Below are 25,034 nucleotides of genomic sequence, written 5' to 3'. Positions count from 1 at the left end.
AACTCACCTCTGAAATTCATGAATGCTCCATAATAGTAATAATTTATTGTATATTATTGTTTTGTGTGAATAAAAGTTTCCTGCTTTGAGAATAAACACCCGCTTCTGAGTTTGATTGACAGCTGGCAAATTGCACACACAGTATCTGGTATTGGACGACTAATAGAAAATATTATAACTAAGGATGGGCTCATAACTTGGGGAGCGAGTTGCATCAAATCAGTTGAAAATGGAAATATTAACTGAAAGGTCAGAGAATTTTCCTCTTTTCAAACCGAGAAACAAAAATGAGAAAATTGGAGAAAAAAAAGGGGCAACAAATTTTAGAATATTGTACTAAAGTTTCCATTTTTCTATTTTAGATTTTGAATTAGAATATTAAACTGATAAATGTCACATGGACCCTGAACAATCTTACAGTTCTATTTTATCTATTTTATTTTTAAACGTGACCAAAATTTTCTGCAAGCTTTATTGTCTGAATACGCTGTAGAAAACATATTTTTAGAAAATTTGACCGCACCACTTTTCGAGTGGTAAATGAAAAGGAGGCTGAACTATGACTTCCAGTAGGTGAACATCATCAGGCAAAGCACCAGCAATATAAAAAGCACAATTTAAAAAGACAGACAGATAGACAAAACATTACAGACAGTAGACAGACACACACACAAACAGACGATCAGTTGTGACGATCAGACACACATTCTGTTAGTTATGACAAATTTTGTGTTGGCCTGTGACCTCTGTCAAATTTATCATTGCAACCACATTGTTGAAGTTATTCACAATGGCCAAACCTTCTATAAAACATGGCCCTTGTTCTTCCCAACTAATGGCATCAGAAAGGACAAGCCTGGACTTGAACCTACAACCTTCCAGATGAAAGGCTGAAACTTTATCTACTGAGCCAAACACCTGCTATGGTTTTATTGAGGAGAAACCAAGTAAAGGGAGAAGTATTGTGATACTGCAGCCGATGATTGACAGCGTTAACCATTTTATAGAACATTGAGCTCTCCATTAACTAATAAATCAATACCAAACCACGAGCCAGAAAACTGCTGCTGCACTGCTCTCTATGGGTTGAAACTTCTGGCATCACCCCAATCAGTGATGCCAAATCAGGTATTTTGCCATTGGCAGATGATGTCAAACAGTTTTATGTGATTAAGTGTTGATTCATGAAACTTCAAAAGGACCACAACATGTCAGGAACTTGAACTCACAATCTCATGCTCTAAAGCCCTGAGGACAACCACAAACAAAACAAAGGGACAAGTGATAGGTCATGGGTGATAGGTGATAGTCCAACCCATGTTGAAAGCCTCAGAAAGAATATTATAACTGTATTAGTGCCCCACAATTTACACATGGCTTTACAGACATCATCTTGAGAGTCCAGACATCAAGTATCTTTAGTTTGATGAACATTGATCAAACTATCATGAACATATGACATTGTAAATGTATCAAATTATTTACTCCCACCGACAAAGAGTCTCCTCTCATGATCAAGGACACAGCTTTAGGTAATGCTGGAGCATCCATCCACCCAGCTCAGCATGTTGTGGCTCAGTCTAACCTGCCTTGTTGCGGCTCCAGTGACTGATGACTTGAAAATCATTGAGAGATTGAGGCTGCTTCAGCACTCCCCCTTTGGTTTTGACGATGACTACCACCTGGAGACAGTTGGAAAGAGATACCTCTATGCTCCCCCAGGTGACTCATCTGGATTTGTGTCTGACTGCTGCTCACCCTGTGGATCCACTCTGAGCTGCCTGAATGAGTGGGAGCCACTGGTCAAATCCCACTGTGACTTGGAAAAAGAGGGATTTGGTGAGGAGCACCTCTACGCTTCATCACATCTCTCTAGATTTGCAGTTGACTGCTCCCCACAGCATGGGCTGACTCTGGACCAGCTTGACAAATGGGAACCACTAGTCAGCAATGATTCTCACCTGATGCAGTTCCTCTCAGTCCTCCTGGAGGAGGAGGAGGAACTTGGTGAAAAGCACATGAATACTTCCTCATCAGTGAGTTCTACATTTATGGCTGCCTGTGCTGCACACCATGCTTCTACTCAAGATCATCTTGATGAATGGGAGCCAATCGTCAAAGCTGATTCTAAACTGATGCTGTTCCTCCAGGACTTGGAGAAGGAGGAAGAACAATGTCCTTTTGTCCTGCTCCAACCAACCTGCTTCAGGAGTCCCAGGCTCCAGCCATCCAGTTTGAGGTCAAAGCTCCACCAAGCCTTGTGGTTGATCAAGGATCTGACCAGTCTGACCCTGGAAAAAACACTTTCACCCGTCCAGCTGGTCGAACCTGCAGGACCCCAGAGCTCCAGTGCCAAAGACAGCCTGTCGACAAAACCAAAGAAGAAGAAGCGTGGCTTCTTTTCTTGGCTGTCCTGCATATTCCAGAGGAAGAACAAGAAATCTGCTGATGTAAACTCCCTCTCATCTGCAGTGCACTTCTGAACTCCTGTCATCTTCCTATCCACTGAATCGTTTTATTTGAATACATTTATTTGCACACTACTGTTACAGTGTCTCTGCGCATTTCTTCAAAACACACCTTTATTCCTGCAGTTATGGGTAACCTGTAGCCTAAAGCAGTGACAGTGTAATGGAATTAGTAAATATATGTTGGCCATTAACATTTTCTTTACCTCTATTACAATATTTATTTCAAATATGGCAGTTTTTTCACTGAAAGACCATTTTGCTTTAAATATGCCACTTGATTTCTGTAAAAAGAACATTATATTATTATTATTCATTATGATGAAGGCTGATATTTGACTATGAAGGACAAGTATGAAACAATAGTTTTCTCCCAAAAAAAAATGTTTTTTTTTTTGGTTTTGACTTTCCATGGTTTTGCTTTTTCTTGGGTCATGTCAAAATAGCACATAGAGGCCAACGGAAATAAAGCATATATATTGATAGACAAATGCATAGATAATGAACTATAAATCCCAGGATGGACTACAAGCAAGACTCTTCTGCTATAGAGCTGCTCGTCACAAGGTGATCCCGACATCATCAAGGTTCTACAAATGTTTTGACGTTCATTTGTAGCATTTACATTTCAAAATAGCTGGATCCACCTGGTTCCACTCATTCAATCCATCAGAGAGTTTACAGGCAAGAGTAATGGAGAACTAAACTGGATTTGCATTTTGAAATTTGAGAAAGCAAGAAAAAAAAATCATGGGTACTGTAGAGTACTGTAGAGGGTATTCAACTGAAAGAACAATGTACTTTTCCAGTTTGTTAATAAATAAAGGTCAATTTGACCCGCAAAAATACAGGGCATCTCATTTCAAACGTAAAAAAATTAAATCATGTTTATCTTAATATTCATGTTTCGTTGCACTCATAAAGTATAAAAAATATTTATATTCAGATTGTTGATGAAAGACTTGCATTATTCTAAAGAGAAAGGATAGAGTTCTATTGAGTTTGAGTGTATGGAACCATTTGTGAGGCATCTGTGCTGCTTTCAGTGGCAGAGGAGTTCAAAGGCACTCCTCAAGCAAAAAAAATTTAAAAAGCCATTATTGCACGGCTAGATCAAACAAACATACATTTATAAAGATAGATACAGCCATTGCAGTTCAGTGTGAAACACATTAGAGTATGTTTTTAATGTTCTCTAGAAGTAGCCTTGCAGTAAATGCTTTTTAAATTTGCTTGAAGAGTGCCTTGGAACTCCTGTATCACTATTTTCCCTTTTTGTGTAGTTTACATCAGTTTGATACTACTCAGTATTGCATATAGCTATGATTTTATGTCATAAAGATTTAAGTCAGTCTAAAAAGGAGGGTAAAGTCAGTTTAGGTTGGTTTACCGTCCACTACATCCGTGGCTGTACCTATCTTTATAAATCAGTGCACTACAGTAAGGCCTGTATTCTGTATTCTGTGTTGATGGTGGTTGGTAGGAGGTATCAGGTTAGTGAAGCTCGAGCCTAGTGCGCCATCCCGCGGTCACTGTCAGCACCGCGCGTGTTCAAACTGCGCGTGCTCATGTGACACATCCGGCCGCCCGGCCCCTATCAATCGATCAGAGAGAGGAAGATGGCGCTGGATGGAGTCAGCGGGATAGGATCGATCACCGAAAAACTCGATTGGGCTGAATTGTAATAAGCGAAAAACCCACTCCAAAACAACGGCCGGTCAAGCAGTTTGAAACCGGAGAGCAGCTGCGACGACAAGGAGGTAATGCTGGAGTTAGTCTCGATTAAAATGGCGTTTTCACCAAACGAAAAGAGCGAGGCTAGAAAACGACAAGGGATAAAGAAAGGCCCAGCGTTACTATCCGCCATCTTGTTCCCCCTACTATATGCATGGTCTAGGCACACTAAATTAATCCCTGATAGCAAAGCTACAAGGATGGAGGAATTGTAATCGATCCATTGCACGGTCAAACCAAGTGGTCAAAAGTTTTAGGTAAATAAAAGCAACATATCACAAAAATGTGTGTCTTAATTGCAGTGTAAGTTTTCAATATAGCCTACAATTTCACAGCTCTGCTGTGTTATCCAACATTAGCTATGTGAAGCTTAAAGAGAATACCGGTGTCATAGAGCTCATATACAACTGTGTCTACTTTATATTTCCCCCAAACATTTTGTAGTTGAATTTTTCAGCGTTTAGCCTTTTCGTCGTTTTTGAAACACAAACTTTACGGTGTCAAACTTAGCTCGCCTTAAATGACAAGACATGTACGTGACAATAAAGTTTGTAAGTAGACACATTTTAGGGATTATTTCCCGGTGGAGACTTCCATTTCTTCCTGTGGGTGTCAGGTGACTGACAGTATTGACAACAATGCGCGCACTGATATGAAAACCCTAACCCTAGTCAACTCAGGCACACTGAAATAAAAATAAAACAAACTTTGACAGCATCTTCATGTTTACTGGAATGGAGTATCTAACTTGGGCAAATTTCAATTGTGTGGAGGTTGTTTTCCATAAGCAAATGGCTTCTTCTGAAGGGAGGAAAACGAGCCCTGATATCTCCAACTATATTGACTCTTCACTGCAATGTGTTTCTCTCAAACTCTCTGAAAGAAATAGGCTAATAGCTGACTTCTATATGTGAAGTTTGTGGTGAATTGCCCATTACCGAGTAGTGACGCAGTATTTACTGTTACTTAATATTATAGAACGTAATACAGCTTAAAATTAGAGTAGGATTGATATGAGTTTTTGAAAGCTGATACTGATATTTTTGGATTGAAGCTCCTGATAGCCTGTATTTTATGCTAGCATCCAATATCTTTAAATTTGAATTTTTTCCTGGCCCCAAAAACCCACTACCCCTGAAGCTGTTGATTAAAATGCCCTCTGGAATGATTTCTCTGGTCAGCTGTTTGAACTAAAAATAATATTAATGAAAGTATATTCGCTAGCTGTGATTCGAAAGGAACCTCCACCTGCTATATCCAATGGTTAATAAAAGGCCAATATCAGCCCAAAACACAGGCAAACTGATTTATTGGTCTAACCCTGCTCAATATATGCTGAGAATGTGTTAATAGGCCTATGTGACCTGTTGACCTGTCACCAGTTTCCAGAGCCTGTGCCAGCCTGTCGACCCCTCCAGGACGATGGACTTCCCGTGGCACAGTGGGAAGGTTCTGGAGCAGCTCAACCGCCAGCGGCAACTGGGCCTGCTGTGTGACTGCACCTTCGTGGTGGACGGGGTGGACTTCAAGGCCCACAAGGCCGTGCTGGCGGCCTGCAGCGCCTACTTCCGCACCCTCTTCCTGGACCAGAAGGACGTGGTGCACCTGGACATCAGCAACGCAGCAGGTGGGTTGTGGGTCAGGCTGTGGGCTTGCTTGTCAGTGGAGTTCCCTCTAAAGCCGGAGACACACTAGAAGACTTTGAATATCCTAATCGATTTTTGACCCCTAATTTAGTCCACATTAGAGCCACAGTAGAACCCCCATTTGATGAGATTTTGTCTCTCGGACCCAAATCTGAGAATATTTTTATTGTTAGATATGATTTTGTCCAGAATTCCATGACTATCTCTATTGTAGGTAGAGAGATAACAGAGAAACTATGATCAAAACAGTCATTCTTCTACATTCTCTAGTTCAGTGGTTCTCAACGTGGGGTCCGGGGACCACCAGGGACCCTTGAGGGGGTTCCAGGGGGTCCCCAGCAAATTAATGAAATGTTAAACTTCAGCATTATTTCATTTACAAGAAGTTAACACAATTAGAGAATGTAGAAGAATGACTGTTTTGATCATAGTTTCTCTGTTATCTCTCTACCTACAATACAGAAAGTCATGGAATTCTGGACAAAATCATATCTGACAATACAAATATTCTCAGATTTGGGACCGAGAGACAAAATCCGGGGTCTGTTGCTATAATGGGTACTAAATTAAGGGTCCTTGATATGAAAAAGGTTGAGAATCACTGCTCTAACTGTGTTAACTTCTTGTAAATGAAATAATGGTGAAGTTTAACAATTCATCAATTTTCTTGGGACCCCCTGGAACCCCCTCAAGGACCCCTGGTGGTCCCCAGAGAATCACTGCTCTAGATGATAAAGCAAGGACAATATAACTGAGATGATCCTACTGACTCCTGACACATCACTGGCATCAGGACCAGTTGTCTCACAGGAACTTGCACGAACCAGCGCAAAACAATATTAATATGCACATTAATGCAATAGCATTAATATGCACTGAAAAAAAGAAAGAGAATTCGGGTCAAGCTGTGGCTGGAGCTTCCAAATTGCAAGGATACTTAGTATTATGAAGGTTGGCAAAAGTATTGATTTTTTCGTTAAGTGTTGATTCTGAATTTTTGAAATGATATCAATATCCAGTCCACATTCCACACCAGCCTTGCTGTTTCCCACAAAACGGGACTCGTTGAACCGAACGGTGGGGAAAAAAAGAAAGGAAACGCGAGCCTGTATTCGTTAGTGTGCCCAGACACACACACACACACACACACAGAGGGAGAGGGAGCAGCCCCGCCTCTCATCTCTCACTCGTTCTTTCCTCTCCTTTCACATTCCCTGTGCGTCTCTGGTGTCACGTTGAATCATTTTGTCCGGCGTGATGGCAGACCACAGAGGAGCGCATCGATTCGCTTGTGTTCCTTTCCAAAGAAATTAAAAACTGCGTTAACTTAACACTAATGGATACTGATGCATACACAGGCACTCAGGTCTGTTTCTGTTAAATTGTTCTGTCTGTTTTACCCGGGTGTCCAGCCTTTTGTGCTCTGCTCCGTTTCCTCACCCTGATCGGACCGAGAATCCTCTAGTCTAGTGCAGGGACGGGCAACTGTGTGCCATGCAGGACCGAGAGTCTGCAGGTTTTCCTTCCAACCAAACACTACAGCAGCTGATTTCACTGATTAGTTCCTCCTCTCTGGTTGAAGGTGCGCTAATTAGATTAGATGATTAGATTAGATTCAACTTTATTGTCATTGCACAGAGTACAAGTACTAAGACAACGAAATGCAGTTTAGCATCTAACCAGGAGTGCACAAGAAGCGGTGAAAGTGCAGTGCAATGTAATGTGCATATGTATAATATATAAATAGAATAAGCTGTAAGGGTAGTATGAATGTGCTTAGATATATACAGTATGAACAGTATCAACAGTAGAACAGTGGATAGGAGTATGCAAGATATATGAATATGCAAGATGTATATAATAATATATATAGTATATGCAGTATGGTGTATATACAGTATGAACAGTATTAACAGAATGAACAGTATGAACAGAGTGGTATGAATATGCTAAGTATATAAATAGAATAAACTGTAAGGGGTAGTATGAGTGTGCTAAGATAAATAACAGTATAAATAACAGGTAAATAACAGTATGATCAGTATAGTATGAGTATGCTAAGATAAATAACAGTATAAATAACAGATGAATAACAGTATGAACAGTATAAACAATATGAACAGTGGATATGAAATGCAAGATATATACAGTATATATATAGTATAAACAGTAAAATCAGTGAAATCACCTGGCATAGTGTTTGGTTGGAATGAAAACCTGTATTTGGGTAATAGTAAATGTACCTACCATCTCTGCTGTCTAAACACCACTTGTATTTCCATGTATCCCTGCAGGTTTGGGCCAGGTCCTGGAGTTCATGTACACGGCCAAGCTGAGTTTAAGTCCTCAGAACATAGAGGACGTTCTGGCCGTGGCTAACTTCCTGCAGATGCAGGAGATCGTGAACGCTTGCTCCGCCTACCAGTCTGTGGCCGTCCCAGCTCCGTCCGTCATAGCGGAAGATTTCACTGTCGGTGAGTACGGTCATCGCATAGAAACAGGACTGTTGGGACTTTTTCAGCTGTTACTGGAAGCTAGTGGAAAATGTCACAATATCCAAAAGGTTTAGATAGATATATCAGTTTGCCAATATATCGGGCTGATATTGGCCTTTTATTAAAAATCGGATATGGTCCTGTTCCCCTTTGATATGATGCATATGATGCAGTTTGATTGTCTGTATGTCTATTGTCTATGAGAAGCCCTTAACCTGAACTGCTACTTATGTGACATTTTGGTTGAATTCCACATTTAATTCCATATAAGTATGAAATGTGGTCTTCTGCTTCTTCTTCTTCTTCTTCTTCTTCTTCTTCTTCTTCTTCTTCTTCTTCTTCTTCTTCTTCTTCTTCTTCTTCTGTGTTTCTTTCTTTTGACATTTTTTATTTTTATTTTGGAAAAACATTAATTTCACATACATCTTTGTACATAGTATCAGTATTACTGCAAGTAGATTCACATAGCATTATGCACATTTTAATTCTTCCAAAGGTTTTCTTTTATAACATTAGCTTTGATTATAGTTACAGTTGAACATGGGAAGCTTTCACCTTAGGTACTACGAAGGGTTGAAGGGGGAAAAAAAAGAGGAAATGAACAAAGAGTGAGCTGTTAGATGTAATAAAATAATATAAATCACATTATATTCTCACTCATTGATTCTATCAAGTCAGCTAAAGTCTGATCTTATAGGTTTAATGTACTCAGTCCACTTGGTCCAAATCCGGAAAAATTTTTGGACTTTGAGGGAAAATGACAACCTTTCCATAATATATATCTCATATATTATTTCTCTTCTTCTGTGTTTCAATGGAGAGTTTTAGTGTCCCGTGGTCTAAATGCAGTTTCAGAGGCTTTTCCTCTGTGACACTGACTACTTGTAATTTTTTGGCATGAAACAAAAAAAAATTGTCAAATTCAAAGATAACGAATGTCTGCACAAAATATCAGCTCTTGGTAGGTCCAGTACTGGCCTTGAAAAACCCATATTGGTCGAATCCTCATATCCGATTAGCTTCACCATGTTTTGTGAAAGAGCAAACTCTAATGCCATGCCTTTTGTCTGTATTTTTTTCCCCCCACCAAACAAAAAGAAAAATCGGAAGAAGGAGAGCAGAGGCTGGAGAGCGACCTGGCGGAGGTGGCGTCACAGGCGGAGGAGAGCCCACCAGGCGGCTCCGCGGAGGGAGAAGGGTCCGCGGACGATCAGGGGAATCTGAAGGAAGAGGTCACCGCCGCCGCCACCGCCGAAGCACAGCAGACGGTTTCTAACCCGAACCCGGCCAGGAGCCACCCGGGCCGGGGACGACCCCCCAAGAACGCCTCCCTGTCCGCGCAGAAGAAGACGCCCGTGAAGAGGGAGGAGGAAAGCGCCGCGAAAGACGGGCCCGAGTTTCAGGACGACCCCTCCGATGCCGACTACACACCCAGTCAGTATATCTTTCTACAAGTGCTTCCTTATCTCCAGTGGTGGAAGAAGTACTCAGATCTTTTGCTTAAGTAAAAGTAGAAATACCACAGTATAAAAATACTCTGTTACAAGTAAAAGTCCTGCATTCAAAATGTACTTAAAGCAACAAAATTAAAAGTACTCATTATGCAGAATGGCCCATTTCAGATTAATACAGTATATATTATATTATTGAATTATAATTATTGATGCATTAATGTGTAAGCATCACTTTAAGGTTGCAGCTGGAAAAGCTGGGGCTGATTTCCACTACTTTATATACTGCTGGGTATCTTACAGTAATCTATAATAATACATCACAATTTATTAGTTGATTATATTTTGTATTAATAATCTGAATTTGCAAAGTAACTAGTAACTTAAGTTATCAAAGAAAGGTAGTGGAGTAAAAAGTACAATATCTCCCTCTGAAATGTAGTGGAGTAGAAGTATAAAGTAGCATAAAATGGTAATACTCAAGTAAAGTACAAGTACCTCTAAATTGTACTTAAGTACAGTATTCGAGTAAATGTACTTAGTTGCTTTCCACCTCTGCTTATCTCTGGCTATAACAAGCGTTCACCCTCCTTAATATTTACCCATTATCTTCAGATAAATTCAGAATCCATTCATTTGGGATTTTTGGAAACATAATCCCCCTATTACTTTATTTAAAAGAACAGGGAACACTTTTCAGTTAGGCTTTTTCTGTCCAATTTCTTCAATCACTGCACTAGTACAAATAGATAGGGGAAAGCACACTGATGATTCACCCTCTACACTTTTGTCTGTTATGATTTCTTACCAAAAATCCAGACAAAATGTGTTCTATTTCCTCTACAGAATCGCCACTGAAGGCTGCCGGCGGCTCGTCCTACATGAGCTCTCGGGGGAGGAGGATCAGGAAACCCCCCCGACGAAACTTCCCACCCGGTGAGTTTGAGTTCAGTGTGCCATGTTTCCTCAACAGGGTTCCCTCTGGTCGGGGAATACCACGGAACGTAGAGAGGTGCACTCCGGACGGGGCAAGTCAGATTTTGAGAAATTCTCTGGGGAATATCAGGGAATTTTACAAATGGCTCACTTTAAAGGAACATAACCAAAAATGGCAAAAAATGACTGTAAAATTATTCCAAGCTTGTGCAGCATAATCCAACTGTTCTTAAATCAACTGTTCCCCATGTCCGTGTCGCCTTAATTTGTGTTATTATTACTAGTTAATATATAGTATTTCAGTAATAAAATTTAGGATGAATATGGGAAGCAAGCAGCCATTTTCAACCATGTCTGTTTTCAACCAATCTAGACCAGTGGTTCTCAACGTGGGGTCCGGGGACCACCGGGGGTCCTTGAGGGGGTTCCAGGGGGTCCCCAGCAAATTGATGAATTGTTAAACTTCAGCATTATTTCATTTACAGGAAGTGAACACAATTAGAGAATGTAGAAGAATGACTGTTTTGATCATAGTTTCTCTGTTATCTCTCTACCTACAATACAGATAGAATTCTGGACAAAGTCATATCTAACAATAAAAATATTCTCAGATTTGGGTCCGAGAGACAAGATCTCATCAAATGGGGGTCTGTGGCCCTAATGTGGACTAAATTAGGGGTCCTTGATATGAGAAAGGTTGAGAACCACTGATCTAGACAATATGTCATTTTCAACTGCTGCATACTGTCCCCGTCACAGACAACGACTCAGAGGATGAGGGCGCCCTGAAGACTCGAAAAGAGAAGAAGGTGGCGGAGCCGGGCGAGGTGGCTGCGGGACAGGAGGAGGAGGAGGACGCCGGAGCGGGGGCTGACGACGACGACGATGATGCTGATGCTGATGCTGATGATGATGATGAGGACGAGGCGGCTGGAGGAGAAGAAGACAGCGAGGCCGGCGAGCAGATGGAGGGAGGCGAGTCGCGAGACGGGAGGCAAACGCAGTCGGCGATCAGCAGCCGGTCTGAGTCCAAGCCGTACAGCTCCGTGACCCACAAATGCGAGGTGAGAACTGTGTGTGTGTGTGTGTGTGTGTGAGTGTGCAAACATGAATGAGTGTCAGTGTGTTTGTCACTGAGCAACAGCTTGGCGATAGTAGGATTCTCATGGCAATATCAACATTAGGGTAGCACAATATAGTTTATTTAATTACATGTTTATTGTAGAGTTGATTACTACAGTACTACACCGGTTGTGTATAGCAGTGATTGTCAACCTTTTTCATATCAAGGACCCCTAATTTAGCCCACATTGGGGCCACGGACCCCAATTTAATGAGATTCAAATCTGAGAATATTTTTTATTGTTAGATATGATTTTGTCCAGAATTCCATGACTATCTGTATTGTAGGTAGAGAGATAACAGAGAAACTATGATCAAAACATAATTCTTCTACATTCTCTAATTGTGTTAAATAATGCTGAAGTTGAACAATTCATCAATTTGCTGGGGACCCCCTGGAACCCCCTCAAGGACCCCCGGTGGTCCCCGGACCCCACGTTGAGAAACACTGGTCTATAGGAACCATTCACCTGAATTGACTCTAATGATTGACATATTGATCAGATTCCACACATTATTATTATTATCATTATCCTGGGAGTTTTAGTGTTCCATGCATCTAAATGCTGTTTCAGAGGCTTTTCCACCCTGACAAGAATAAAACCCTGGGGAAACACTGAATACTTTTTTTCAATTTTCTTGCCGTGAAAATGATCAAATTTAAAGATCTTGAATATCGGCAGCTTAAATTAAAAAAAAAATATCGGCTTTCAAAAACTGTGGCTTATCAGTAGGGCTGAACGATTTTGAAAAAATATCTAATCGCGATTATTTTGACTGATATTGCAATTGCGATATGATGCGATATTAGAGGGAATGATAATTTTTACATCATTATTCTCATTTGCATTGAAAAACGTATTAAAACGATTATGGTGAGATTTTTGCGGGGATCTGTACCAAACAAAGATGTTTTCTTAAGTCTGTGAATTGTTCAGCCCTAACTTATCAGTCAAACCCTGGTCAATTTATAGACTAAAAAGACTGAATTCCCTTCTTTCCAGGACTGTGGGAAGAAGTTCACCCATACGGGCAATTTCAAGAGGCACATCCGCATTCACACGGGAGAGAAGCCGTTCAGCTGCCGGGACTGCAACAAGGCTTTCTCTGACCCGGCCGCCTGTAAAGCCCACGAGAAAACACACAGGTTCGGACCACAGCCTCGTCTTTGAGTTCATCAGCGACTTGCACAGTGCATTTAAGTAGATTTATGAGGGACATGCGTACAGTACGTTTCTGTGCTCTCAAATTCGGCTCTTGTTCCCCTCCTTAGCCCCCTGAAGCCGTACTGCTGCTCCACCTGCGGCAAGAGCTACCGGCAGATCAGCCTGCTCAACCTGCACCGGAAGCGGCACACGGGCGAGGCGCGCTACAGCTGCGAGGACTGCGGCAAGCTCTTCACCACGTCGGGCAACCTGAAGCGCCACCAGCTGGTGCACAGCGGCGAGAAGCCGTACCACTGCAACTTCTGCGAGAAGGCCTTCTCCGACCCCACCGCCAAGATGCGCCACCTGGAGACCCACGACACCGAGAAGGGCAACAAGTGTCCGCACTGCGACAAGCGCTTCAACCAGGTCAGGGGCTTTGATTACAGCAAACCCTGAATTCAATAGCTTCTGATATATTTACATGTCAGTCAAAAGTTATGGAGCTTGCTTTTTCAAGTCACTATACTGGTAGAAGTACACAAATTCCTCACTCGAGTAAAAGTGCGAATACTCATCTAAAAATATACTCTGGTAGAAGTTGACGTGCCGTTTCAAATCCTTTACTCAAGTCAAAGTATAAAAGTACATGGTCTTAAATTTACTTCAAGTATTAAAGTAAAAGTCGTTCTCCAAAATTCATTTCTGATGTTCTAAATTGGTTTCTCTGTTGAGCGTTCCTCTGAATCACAGATGAGAAAGAGTCTGCAGCTCAAATCACGAACGTTAATTCTAGCAGCTGAATTCCCTAACGTTAATTCTCTCTCTCTTGTTGCTTCTCTCTTCTTCGTGTTGCTTCTCTCTCTCTCTCTTGTTGCTTCTCTCTTCTTCATGTTGCTTCTCTCTCTCTCCCTTTCCTTCCTTTTTGGTGTCGCTTTGCTGAACAAGCAGCCGATCACATCTGGCTCTTGATCAGCTGCGAGTAGAAAGTACAGATTTTTCTTTTGAAACGTAGTGAGTAAAAGTAAAAAGTCTTCAGTGAAAGAAAAACTTGATACTTGAAAATCCTACTTCAGTACAGTAATGAAGTATTTTTACTTTGTTACATCCCGCCTCTGCCCTTACCTGGTTGTTTCTGTGCTCTGCTCAGGTGGGGAATCTGAAGGCTCACTTGAAAATCCATATCACAGACGGTCCGCTCAAGTGCAAAGAGTGCGGGAAACAGTTTACCACTTCAGGTAAGAGCGAGTGGCAAGAACAGGGTTCCTACGCAGGTCTGGAAAGTCTGGAAAAGTATAAAAAATGAATTTGATCATTTCCAGGTCTTGAATAGTTTGGGAATTTGAAAAAAATTGTCTGGAAAAGTATGGAAAATGTTGCGGTTCAGGTCTGATACACACATGATTCTAGCTTTTATGTTGTTGTAGAGCCACTTTGAGTCCACAGTTTTTGTTGATGTGAAGAATAATGTTCAGATAGAGGGACGCTCTTATTACCCAGCCGCTGTCAGCATGCATTATATCAAATACCCACCAAAATCAAATCCAGCCAAGAGCATAGGGTCTGGGAAAAATCTGGAATTTGAAAATGGAAAGCGTGTAGGAACCCTGCCAATCATCTCACATATTCTGATATTTGTCGCTGTGAAGAACAATCTTCATCTATACAGTGATATGACCTAGTTAGCAGGGGCAAGATGTCTATCTGCGTAAATCATATTGAACACCAGACAAAATCTTCAAAACAAATCAAGGTCTGGAAAAAGTATGGAATTTTTTAATTGAAAATGTGTAGGAACCCTGCAAGAAGAGAGAATGGTATCTTTTTGGTGTTATTATATCTTCTTCTGTTATATGATGATCTACCAAGTAAGAAATTGAGTGAGGACGGTGTTTTTTTGCTTGAAGTATGGTGGGGCCAGTTGAGAACAGTAAATGTCCCTCAGTCATTCAGCAAGTAGAAACTCTACCTATCAGAAGAATATATGTTTTTATCACTGGGCTAACAGAAACTCATGCTATTTCCACTATTTCTTTGTTGTTTTTCTCTTTCAGCTAGAGACTCAGTTCCAACTTTAAAATGTACAGGTCCTTTAGGCGATATACGTATTCAACTTTTTTTCATATTAATTTAACTTATCTTATTTAACATGTTTAAATGTTAAATGTAAATGTCATATTTTACCATAGAAATTAACAGCAAAGAGTGAATAGTGACATCTGGTGGTAAAATTGGAAACACTTTTAATTGATTTCAAATTTTTGACCTTTCAATTTGAAGCAAGCTCAAGGAAACAGACTTTTCTAGTTGTTTCTTTGCTTTGAGACATTTGGCCTAAGCATTGTGCGATGCTGTGTGTTTCTCAGGAAACCTGAAGAGACACCTGCGTGTTCACAGCGGAGAGAAACCCTACGTCTGTGTGCACTGTCAGAGAGCCTTCGCCGACCCCGGAGCTCTGCAGCGGCACGAACGCATCCACACAGGTACTGCTGCTGCTGCCTGATGTACTGTATGCATTCATGTCCCGTGGGAAAGATGGTGTATATTCTGACCTGAAAATACTGTCATTCAGCATTCAGATGGTAAATACTGCTAGAAAATACTATTCACTCAGCTTTAGATGGTAAATACTACTAGAAAATACTGTTCACTCAGCTTTAGATGGTAAATACTACTAGAAAATACTATTCACTCAGCTTTAGATGGTAAATACTACTAGAAAATACTATTTACTCAGCTTTAGATGGTAAATACTACTAGAAAATACTGTTCACTCAGCTTTAGATGGTAAATACTACTAGAAAATACTGTTCACTCAGCTTTCAGATGGTAAATACTACTAGAAAATACTGTTCACTCTGCTTTAGATGGTAAATACTACTAGAAAATACAGTTCACTCTGCTTTAGATGGTAAATGCTACTAGAAAATACAGTTCACTCTGCTTTAGATGGTAAATGCTACTAGAAAATACTGTTCACTCAGCTTTCAGATGTAAATACTACTAGAATATACTGTTTACTCTGCTTTCAGATGGTAAATACTACTAGAAAATACTGTTCACTCAGGTGGTAAATACTGCTAGAAAATACTGTTCACTCAGGTGGTAAATACTACTAGAAAATACTGTTCACTCAGGTGGTAAATACTGCTAGAAAATACTGTTCACTCAGGTGGTAAATACTGCTAGAAAATACTGTTCACTCAGGTGGTAAATACTACTAGAAAATACTGTTCACTCAGATGGTAAATACTACTAGAAAATACTGTTCACTCTGCTTTCAGATGGTAAATACTGCTAGAAAATACTGTCTACTCTGCTTTAGATGGTAAATACTACTAGAAAATACTGTTCACTCAGGTGGTAAATACTGCTAGAAAATACTGTTCACTCAGGTGGTAAATACTACTAGAAAATACTGTTCACTCAGGTGGTAAATACTGCTAGAAAATACTGTTCACTCAGGTGGTAAATACTGCTAGAAAATACTGTTCACTCAGGTGGTAAATACTACTAGAAAATACTGTTCACTCTGCTTTCAGATGGTAAATACTGCTAGAAAATACTGTCCACTCAGGTGGTAAATACTGCTAGAAAATACTGTTCACTCTGCTTTCAGATGGTAAATACTGCTAGAAAATACTGTTCACTCAGGTGGTAAATACTGCTAGAAAATACTGTTCACTCAGGTGGTAAATACTACTAGAAAATACTGTTCACTCTGCTTTCAGATGGTAAATACTGCTAGAAAATACTGTTCACTCAGGTGGTAAATACTGCTAGAAAATACTGTTCACTCAGGTGGTAAATACTACTAGAAAATACTGTTCACTCTGCTTTCAGATGGTAAATACTGCTAGAAAATACTGTCCACTCAGGTGGTAAATACTGCTAGAAAATACTGTTCACTCTGCTTTCAGATGGTAAATACTGCTAGAAAATACTGTTCACTCAGGTGGTAAATACTGCTAGAAAATACTGTTCACTCAGGTGGTAAATACTACTAGAAAATACTGTTCACTCTGCTTTCAGATGGTAAATACTGCTAGAAAATACTGTCTACTCTGCTTTAGATGGTAAATACTGCTAGAAAATACTGTTCACTCTGCTTTAGATGGTAAATACTACTAGAAAGTACAGTTTACTCAGCTTTCAGATGGTAAATACTACTAGAAAATACTGTCCACTCAGGTGGTAAATACTACTAGAAAATACTGTTCACTCTGCTTTAGACGGTAAATACTGCTAGAAAATACTGTTTACTCAGCTTTCAGATGGTAAATACTGCTAGAAAATACTGTTCACTCTGCTTTAGATGGTAAATGCTACTAGAAAATACTGTTCACTCAGCTTTCAGATGTAAATACTACTAGAATATACTGTTTACTCTGCTTTCAGATGGTAAATACTACTAGAAAATACTGTTCACTCAGGTGGTAAATACTGCTAGAAAATACTGTTCACTCAGGTGGTAAATACTACTAGAAAAACTGTTCACTCAGGTGGTAAATACTGCTAGAAAATACTGTTCACTCAGGTGGTAAATACTGCTAGAAAATACTGTTCACTCAGGTGGTAAATACTACTAGAAAATACTGTTCACTCAGATGGTAAATACTACTAGAAAATACTGTTCACTCTGCTTTCAGATGGTAAATACTGCTAGAAAATACTGTCTACTCTGCTTTAGATGGTAAATACTACTAGAAAATACTGTTCACTCAGGTGGTAAATACTGCTAGAAAATACTGTTCACTCAGGTGGTAAATACTACTAGAAAATACTGTTCACTCAGGTGGTAAATACTGCTAGAAAATACTGTTCACTCAGGTGGTAAATACTGCTAGAAAATACTGTTCACTCAGGTGGTAAATACTACTAGAAAATACTGTTCACTCTGCTTTCAGATGGTAAATACTGCTAGAAAATACTGTTCACTCTGCTTTCAGATGGTAAATACTGCTAGAAAATACTGTCCACTCAGGTGGTAAATACTGCTAGAAAATACTGTTCACTCTGCTTTCAGATGGTAAATACTGCTAGAAAATACTGTTCACTCAGGTGGTAAATACTGCTAGAAAATACTGTTCACTCAGGTGGTAAATACTACTAGAAAATACTGTTCACTCTGCTTTCAGATGGTAAATACTGCTAGAAAATACTGTCTACTCTGCTTTAGATGGTAAATACTGCTAGAAAATACTGTTCACTTCAGCTTTCAGATGGGAAATGCTACTAGAAAATACTGTTCACTCTGCTTTAGATGGTAAATACTACTAGAAAGTACAGTTTACTCAGCTTTCAGATGGTAAATACTACTAGAAAATACTGTCCACTCAGGTGGTAAATACTACTAGAAAATACTGTTCACTCTGCTTTAGACGGTAAATACTGCTAGAAAATACTGTTTACTCAGCTTTCAGATGGTAAATACTGCTAGAAAATACTGTTTACTCATGACTTTTATCCCACAAATCATTGTAACACCACAGCTCTTAAATTACCGTGTCAGTACTTGCTGTATTTTTGGTTTGTGGTTGACATTGCGATGTTTTGCTTGCTGTAAAACATGAACTCAAGTGTATCCCTAAGTTCATGTGTGTTCAGTGTGAAAAAGCTGATCAGGGGCAACCAAAGCCAACAGAAAAGCCTCAGCCATGGCATCTTGACAGCTCTGAACGAGCTCCAACGTGCGGAACGCCGCCAAGTTGTCATTCCGACAGTCGTTCCCATCCGACATGAAAGCAGACAGCCCACACGGAGACGTGTAGATCCCACTCCAGTGAGCGTGTGATTGCATGTGTTGCAGGAGAGAAGCCCTGCCTGTGCCTCATCTGCGGCAAGGCCTTCACCCAGGCCAGCTCGCTCATCGCCCACGTCCGCCAGCACACCGGAGAGAAACCCTACGTCTGCGACCGCTGCGGCAAAAGGTCAGCCGGGCACTAGAGAGCGCAGAAGTGCTTTATTAGAAGGCTCAATACACACTCACACCTGGGGAATAGAGCGTATGGTAAGATAAGATAGAGACATGGTAACACTTAACGTGCAGCGGTGCTCATATGGCTTTAAAATGCATTGTAACCACGTTTTAGGCACATTATGAGGGCATCTTAATCAGGTAAAATGAGATAATATGCACATTAGAATAAACTGTGCAAATCATTTAGGGGGTGTGTACTTTATTAGGCAACTGTATAGTTAATGACATATTTAACTGCATGCAATTTTCTCATATTTGTCTAATGATGTTTTATTGTATCTATGCTTCTAATATGTTTATAATCCCCTTGTAATGCACTTAATACTAGTTATGCAAATCAACTACTGTTCCCATGGAATTTCAAGTTGAAGGTTTTTTAAAATGGTTTGATATCCTTGGAAGGGTTTAAAATTCTAAATCATGAATTGACTACCACTTGTAGTGCACATTAAATCACAGTATTACCATCTGAACATATGCCCCCTGTTGCCTAGATAGGAGTTAATTCCTCTGACTTTTGTTTGGCATTTTTTCCAGTACGGTTATATTGAAATTAAACTCAACTCTGTCATAGGCTTACAGTGCATTTGGAGAGGTACCGTAGGCATCTTGACATGCTAAACTCAATATTGTCATTTTTTTCCTGAAAGTTATTCCCTTGTGACATGTGGTTTTTTGAAATGTGTTATAGATAACACATTTAAAAAAAAACCCAGCAGCTTAGAGCTAAAACTGAAATGTGCTACTATAACACACCTTCCTGCACCTAATCCTAAATGGGTAAGTGCTGATAGACTCGGTCACTTGGTAATGCTTTTACCAGTCGCTGTACTTAAATCCTAGATTCAATTAGAATGTATGAAAACAGGATCCACATCTGTAAAAGCATCTTAATGGATCTTAAAGGCATATTCTCAGAAACGCTGGAGCCCATGATAGGTTTCAGTCAGCACAAATCCATTAGCAAATCTCTGTACTGGGAAAACATGAATGAGTCAGGATCTACATACGATATGTAATAAATAAACTATGATATCGTCCTTTTAGATAGGGCTTTATATTGCACAAAATAGCTTTTACTCCCACCATCAACTTAAATGAATGTATTGACCTTCATTTCTAAACTTGACAAAATAAGATTTATATCCCAGGTAATATAACGCCTAAAGCATTTTGATGTTGAGCAGCTGAGCAAACCTGACCTGGAAACTCACTGAAAACCCCTTGAATTCCATGTGAATACAGGAAGCCCCAATGAGAGACTTCATCTTCTCTGTTCCTCTCTGGACAGGTTTGTGCAGTCCAGTCAGCTGGCCAATCACATCCGGCATCACGACAACGTCCGTCCGCACAAGTGTCAGATGTGCAACAAGGCGTTCGTCAACGTGGGCGACCTGTCCAAGCATATCATCATTCACACAGGTGACTGCCAGCTTTCGTCTCCGATTATTATGGGGCATCGGTAGTGAGCAGGGACCCAGGTTCTGATGCATGGCATGAGGGATGCTGTGTTCCTCCTGTCATATTCTTCAGAAAAGACCAATATCAGCCAGTCTAACTCTGGTGCTTCATCTTCCTCTGCTACTACTTTGCATCCATGAACTGACCCCCCCCCCCCCCTCCTTTAAATCTCCAACAAATAATATTTTTCTCCCATTCCCTCAGGAGAGAAACCGTTCCTGTGCGACAAATGCGGCCGGGGGTTCAACCGGGTGGACAACCTGCGCTCCCACGTCAAGACCGTCCACCACGGCAAGGCCGGCATGAAGCGGCTGGTGGTCGCCGGGGGCAACGGGGACGACGGGGCCGACGGGTACGCCGGGGCGTCCACCTCGGACGGCGAGATCAACATAGTGACCGTCACCACGGAGGACATCGTCACCCTGGCGACGGAGGCCCTGGCTGCCAGCGCCGTGGCTCAGCTCACAGGTCAGACAGCATCTTACAGAGGGGGGTTTAGTGAGCTTATAGGGAACATGACCCATATGGGTTTTTAGACCATCATGGGACACTAATAATAATGACATATTCATGCATACTTAGAATAGAATAGAATAGAATAGAATAGAATAGAATAGAATAGAAAAGAATATCTTTATTGTCATTGTACAAGAACAACAAGATTAAGTTTGCAGCTTCCGTACTCGATGCAATAAAAGAACAATAAATAGGTAAAAATAGAACAATAAATAAGAACAGTATAAACAGTGTCCGGCAGTAGTAGTAAATAGAACTACATATACATACACATATACATATACTTGTGTGGAATCCAATCAAAATACTGTATGTCAGAATCAATTCTGGTCAAGGGCTTGCCATAAACCACCAGTGCAGTATTGATCAATAAATATGTAATCAAACAAACCACATCATATCCATCATATCAGAGATAGACAACACTGACTGGACCAGATCCCATTTTTAATAAAAGTCCAATTTCAGTTAAGCTTACCCCCTTCTATTATATCTGTATCTGTACTGCAGACTTCTGCTGTGTATTGTAGAAAGGTCAGATAGATAACGCAGTTATTATCATGATTTTTGTTCTGGACAATTTTCCAGTCATTCATGCTGCCTAGTATTGGCCTATTATGAAATAATTACAGGAACAAGTGCATCAATTATGTTTATTCATTTGATCAATTTATGCACTGACCATGGTTTAACAAACCTAAATCAAATCAATGATAACAATAAAATAGGACATATGCAACATAACATAGAGCAGTGATTCTCAACTTTTTTGTTATCAAGGACCCTAATTTAGTCCACATTAGAGCCACAGACCCCCATTTGATGAGATTTTGTCTCTCAGACCCAAATCTGAGAACATTTTTATTGTTAGATATGATTTTGTCCAGAATTCCATGACTATCTGTATTGTAGGTAGAGAGATAACAGTTAAACTATGATCAAAATAGCCATTCCTTTACATTCTCTAATTGTGTTAACTTCTTTTAAATTAAATAATGATGAAGTTGAATAATTCGTCAATTTGCTGGGGACCCCCTGGAACCCCCTCAAGGACCCCTGGTGGTCCCCGGACCCCACGTTGAGAACCACTGACATAGAGGATATACTGTACTTTTGCTTCTTTTTCAGAATAGGTCAACAGGTTAAAACAGCTTATTCAGAATAGGTCAACAGCTAAAAGAACTAATTTTAATAGGTTAACAACAACAAAACAGCTTATGAGGAATAGGTTATTGCATTTAACATTCATAGTCAAGGCTTCTCTTCTAAACACAGCTGTTATCTATGGACTTCACAAATAGCAGCATTGTCACATCAGGAGACATTTTTTATCCTGCCAGAAAAGTTGCCAATTTTTTTTTTTTTATATTGCACCAAAGCACATGTTAAATATTGGTACTGGGACAGCTTGAAGAACAGAACTTGCACTCCATATTGCGTTTATATCGCTTTTAGAGAACGACAGCTACGATAAGCGTCTGTTTACCCGGCCTACTCTAATCTGTTTCCAGTGGTTCCAGTGGCTGCTTCTGTGTCAGCGGATGAGACCGAGGCCTTGAAAGCTGAAATCACCAAGGCTGTGGAGAAAGTGCAGGAAGCAGGTGAGACCGGGAAGCGGCTCATCTCCGCATCTTGTACAAAAATCTGCCCTGGAATCATTTCATACCATTCTAAAAGCATGAATCAATGAACAACAAATCTCATGTGTTGGGAGGAACTAAATAGAAAAACAATGGAACAATGGAACAATACACTTCTAGTGCATCCAGATCCTGGCACAGCTGTGAGTTATGTGTAAAATGCCTTTGAGGATGCAAAAAAAAACACTGCATACCTGTATCAGCTTACACCCTCCTGCCTTAAAACGAGCTATTTGGCCTCCGCAATCTTAACATTTTTCTCAGTCATAACTGAAAGGTGGAAATTCTGATTTCCTTCTGGGAAAATGCAATGGATCGGCCCTTCAAAGTGGAATTCCAAGTAGGAAACTCAGTCCAGGTTTGTTAATCCTGAGGTTTCAGAGATCTGACATTACATCAAGATTATGGCATTTACTGTCAAGTCTACACCAGTGGTTCTCAACGTGGGGTCCGGGGACCACCAGGGGTCCTTGAGGGGGTTCCAGGGGGGTCCCCAGCAAATTGATGAATTGTTAAACTTCACCATTATTTCATTTACAAGAAGTGAAAACAATTAGAGAAAGTAGAAGAATGACTATTTTGATCGTAGTTTCTCTGTTATCTCTCTACCTACAATACAGATAGTCATGGAATTCTGGACAAAATCATATCTAACAAAAAAAATATTCTCAGATTTGGGTCTGAGAGACAAAATCTCATCAAATGGGGGTCCTACTGTGGCTCTAATGTGGACTAAATTAGGGTCCTTGATATGAAAAAGGTTGAGAACCTCTGGTCTACACAACATTACTTTGAACATGTTAACAGCAATCAAAACACTTAGGGTCGATTTTCAGCATTGCATAACTTTAAATCCATCAAAACGTATGTGTGGTAAATGGTTAAACATATAAACACCAGCAGGGGATTTCCGGCCTCTGACTTTGAAAGGAACACCGCATTAGGAAAGCGAATGACTTATTTCCCTTTTTTTTTTGCCCTCTTCCTCTTTCCAGACCCCAACACCCAGATCCTATATGCTTGCGACTCGTGCGGCGACAAGTTCCTGGACGCCAGCTCTCTGGCTCAGCACGTCCGCATCCACACGGCCCAGGCCCTGGTCATGTTCCAGGCCGACTCCGACTTCTACCAGTACACCACGGCCGCCGCCGCCGCCGCCGAGGGGGATGGCGCCACGACCTGGCAACCCGCCGCCGAGCAGGTCATCCAGGGAGGCGAGCTGATCTTCCGCGCCCAGGAAGCGGAGGGGGAGGCGGAGGGGGAGGTGGAGGGAGAGGCGGCGGCGGAGGAGGAGGAGAGCCGAGAACAAGGAGGGGAGGGGGAGGGAGGGGTGAGTCACGAGGAGGAGGAGGGAGAGGTGGAAACGGAGCTCCAGGCGGAGGGGAAAGACGAAGCCGCGGCGGAGGGAGAGGAGGAGAGAGGGGAGGAGATGGAGTGTGAGAGTCAGGCGTAGCTTGACTTTTTGAAAGGGATTTAAAATGTAGTTAATAACAGAGATCTAATATAAACCGGAGAAGAAGTGAGCTAACGAAGGTCCCGGAGTTTTCCCCGATTCTGATACCATGAGGTCAAGGGGAAAAGTAAACCCTGGCTGATCTGTATTTATTATAACATGTAACACCCTTTGAATAATTTCAACATAAAGTATATGGTCAGAAATCATCTGTGGTTTGGTAAATATTGTCGAATTCCTTCCAAAGATAGTTCTACTCGTTTGCACAGATTGTGCACAGTTTTATTTTTTTAGACTCAAAATGCAGAAATTGGGCGTCGTCCTGAATATCATTTGTACCAAAGCATAGATTACAAATTATTTTCCCTTACTCTAGTCTTACCTTGTGTGACTTAAAAGAAAGATCCTCATGTGTTATTTTTCCATTTCACTCAGATGAAATATGTACATTTTCAAAATGGTCCAAATATTTTTGCTATACTCGGTTGAAGTATTTTCATGGAAAGCACATTGTACAGAGGTCGTCTACATGAATGTGTGTAGGGGAGCTAGAGGTTTGAGCGGGAAGGTCTCCGGATAGCTTCTTCCTTTTTTCTAGGAGTGGGATGTCTTATGTTCATGTACTGGCAAATATTGTAAATGCTGTGCATGTTTAATATTTGAATATTTGTTATGTGTCCTCTAAAAGAAGTCTTAATACCTCTGTTAATAGCTAAAAAGAAATATGCGTGGTGATGACACACTGGCTGACAATTTTCAATTTCACACTGACATCTATCTAATGTTTTTTTTTTTTTTTTTTTGTAGTCAATAGCTCACCTGGGATGTCATCATGATATGGTGACAATTCCCTGTCAGCAATGAATTTATGTCATTTCATCTATTTATGTTAATACCTGCAAGATGCTCTATGAAATACCAATAACATTGCTTATACCCACTGTAACTCATCCACTTATCAATAAAGAATCACCACGCACAGTGTCC

The 25,034-nt window shown here is 40.6% G+C and overlaps 1 protein-coding gene across 1 annotated transcript; it reads left to right on the top strand.

Annotated features, from left to right (window-relative positions):
• The first annotated feature begins 4,091 nt into the window (after window positions 1–4,091).
• On the top strand, window positions 4,092–25,025 carry zbtb17 (zinc finger and BTB domain containing 17). Its single transcript, XM_071546590.1, has 15 exons — window positions 4,092–4,228; window positions 5,585–5,829; window positions 8,143–8,331; window positions 9,442–9,777; window positions 10,641–10,730; window positions 11,490–11,794; window positions 12,857–12,999; window positions 13,126–13,426; window positions 14,148–14,235; window positions 15,364–15,480; window positions 18,807–18,927; window positions 20,269–20,399; window positions 20,643–20,906; window positions 22,466–22,555; window positions 23,590–25,025. Exons 2-15 carry the CDS (start codon window positions 5,625–5,627, stop codon window positions 24,045–24,047), a joined length of 2,838 nt encoding a protein of 945 aa, XP_071402691.1. The 5' UTR covers window positions 4,092–4,228; window positions 5,585–5,624; the 3' UTR covers window positions 24,048–25,025.
• Window positions 25,026–25,034: the final 9 nt, after the last annotated feature.

The sequence above is a fragment of the Centroberyx affinis genome, unplaced genomic scaffold (genome assembly GCF_046629955.1).
Source record: "Centroberyx affinis isolate AG114_WGS23_722 - 3 ecotype Tasmania unplaced genomic scaffold, CSIRO-AGI_Caff_v1 ptg005345l_1, whole genome shotgun sequence".
NCBI lineage: Eukaryota > Metazoa > Chordata > Actinopteri > Beryciformes > Berycidae > Centroberyx > Centroberyx affinis.
The sequence above is the reverse complement of the archived record's forward strand: the minus strand, read 5'-3'. Positions and strand labels throughout refer to the sequence as shown.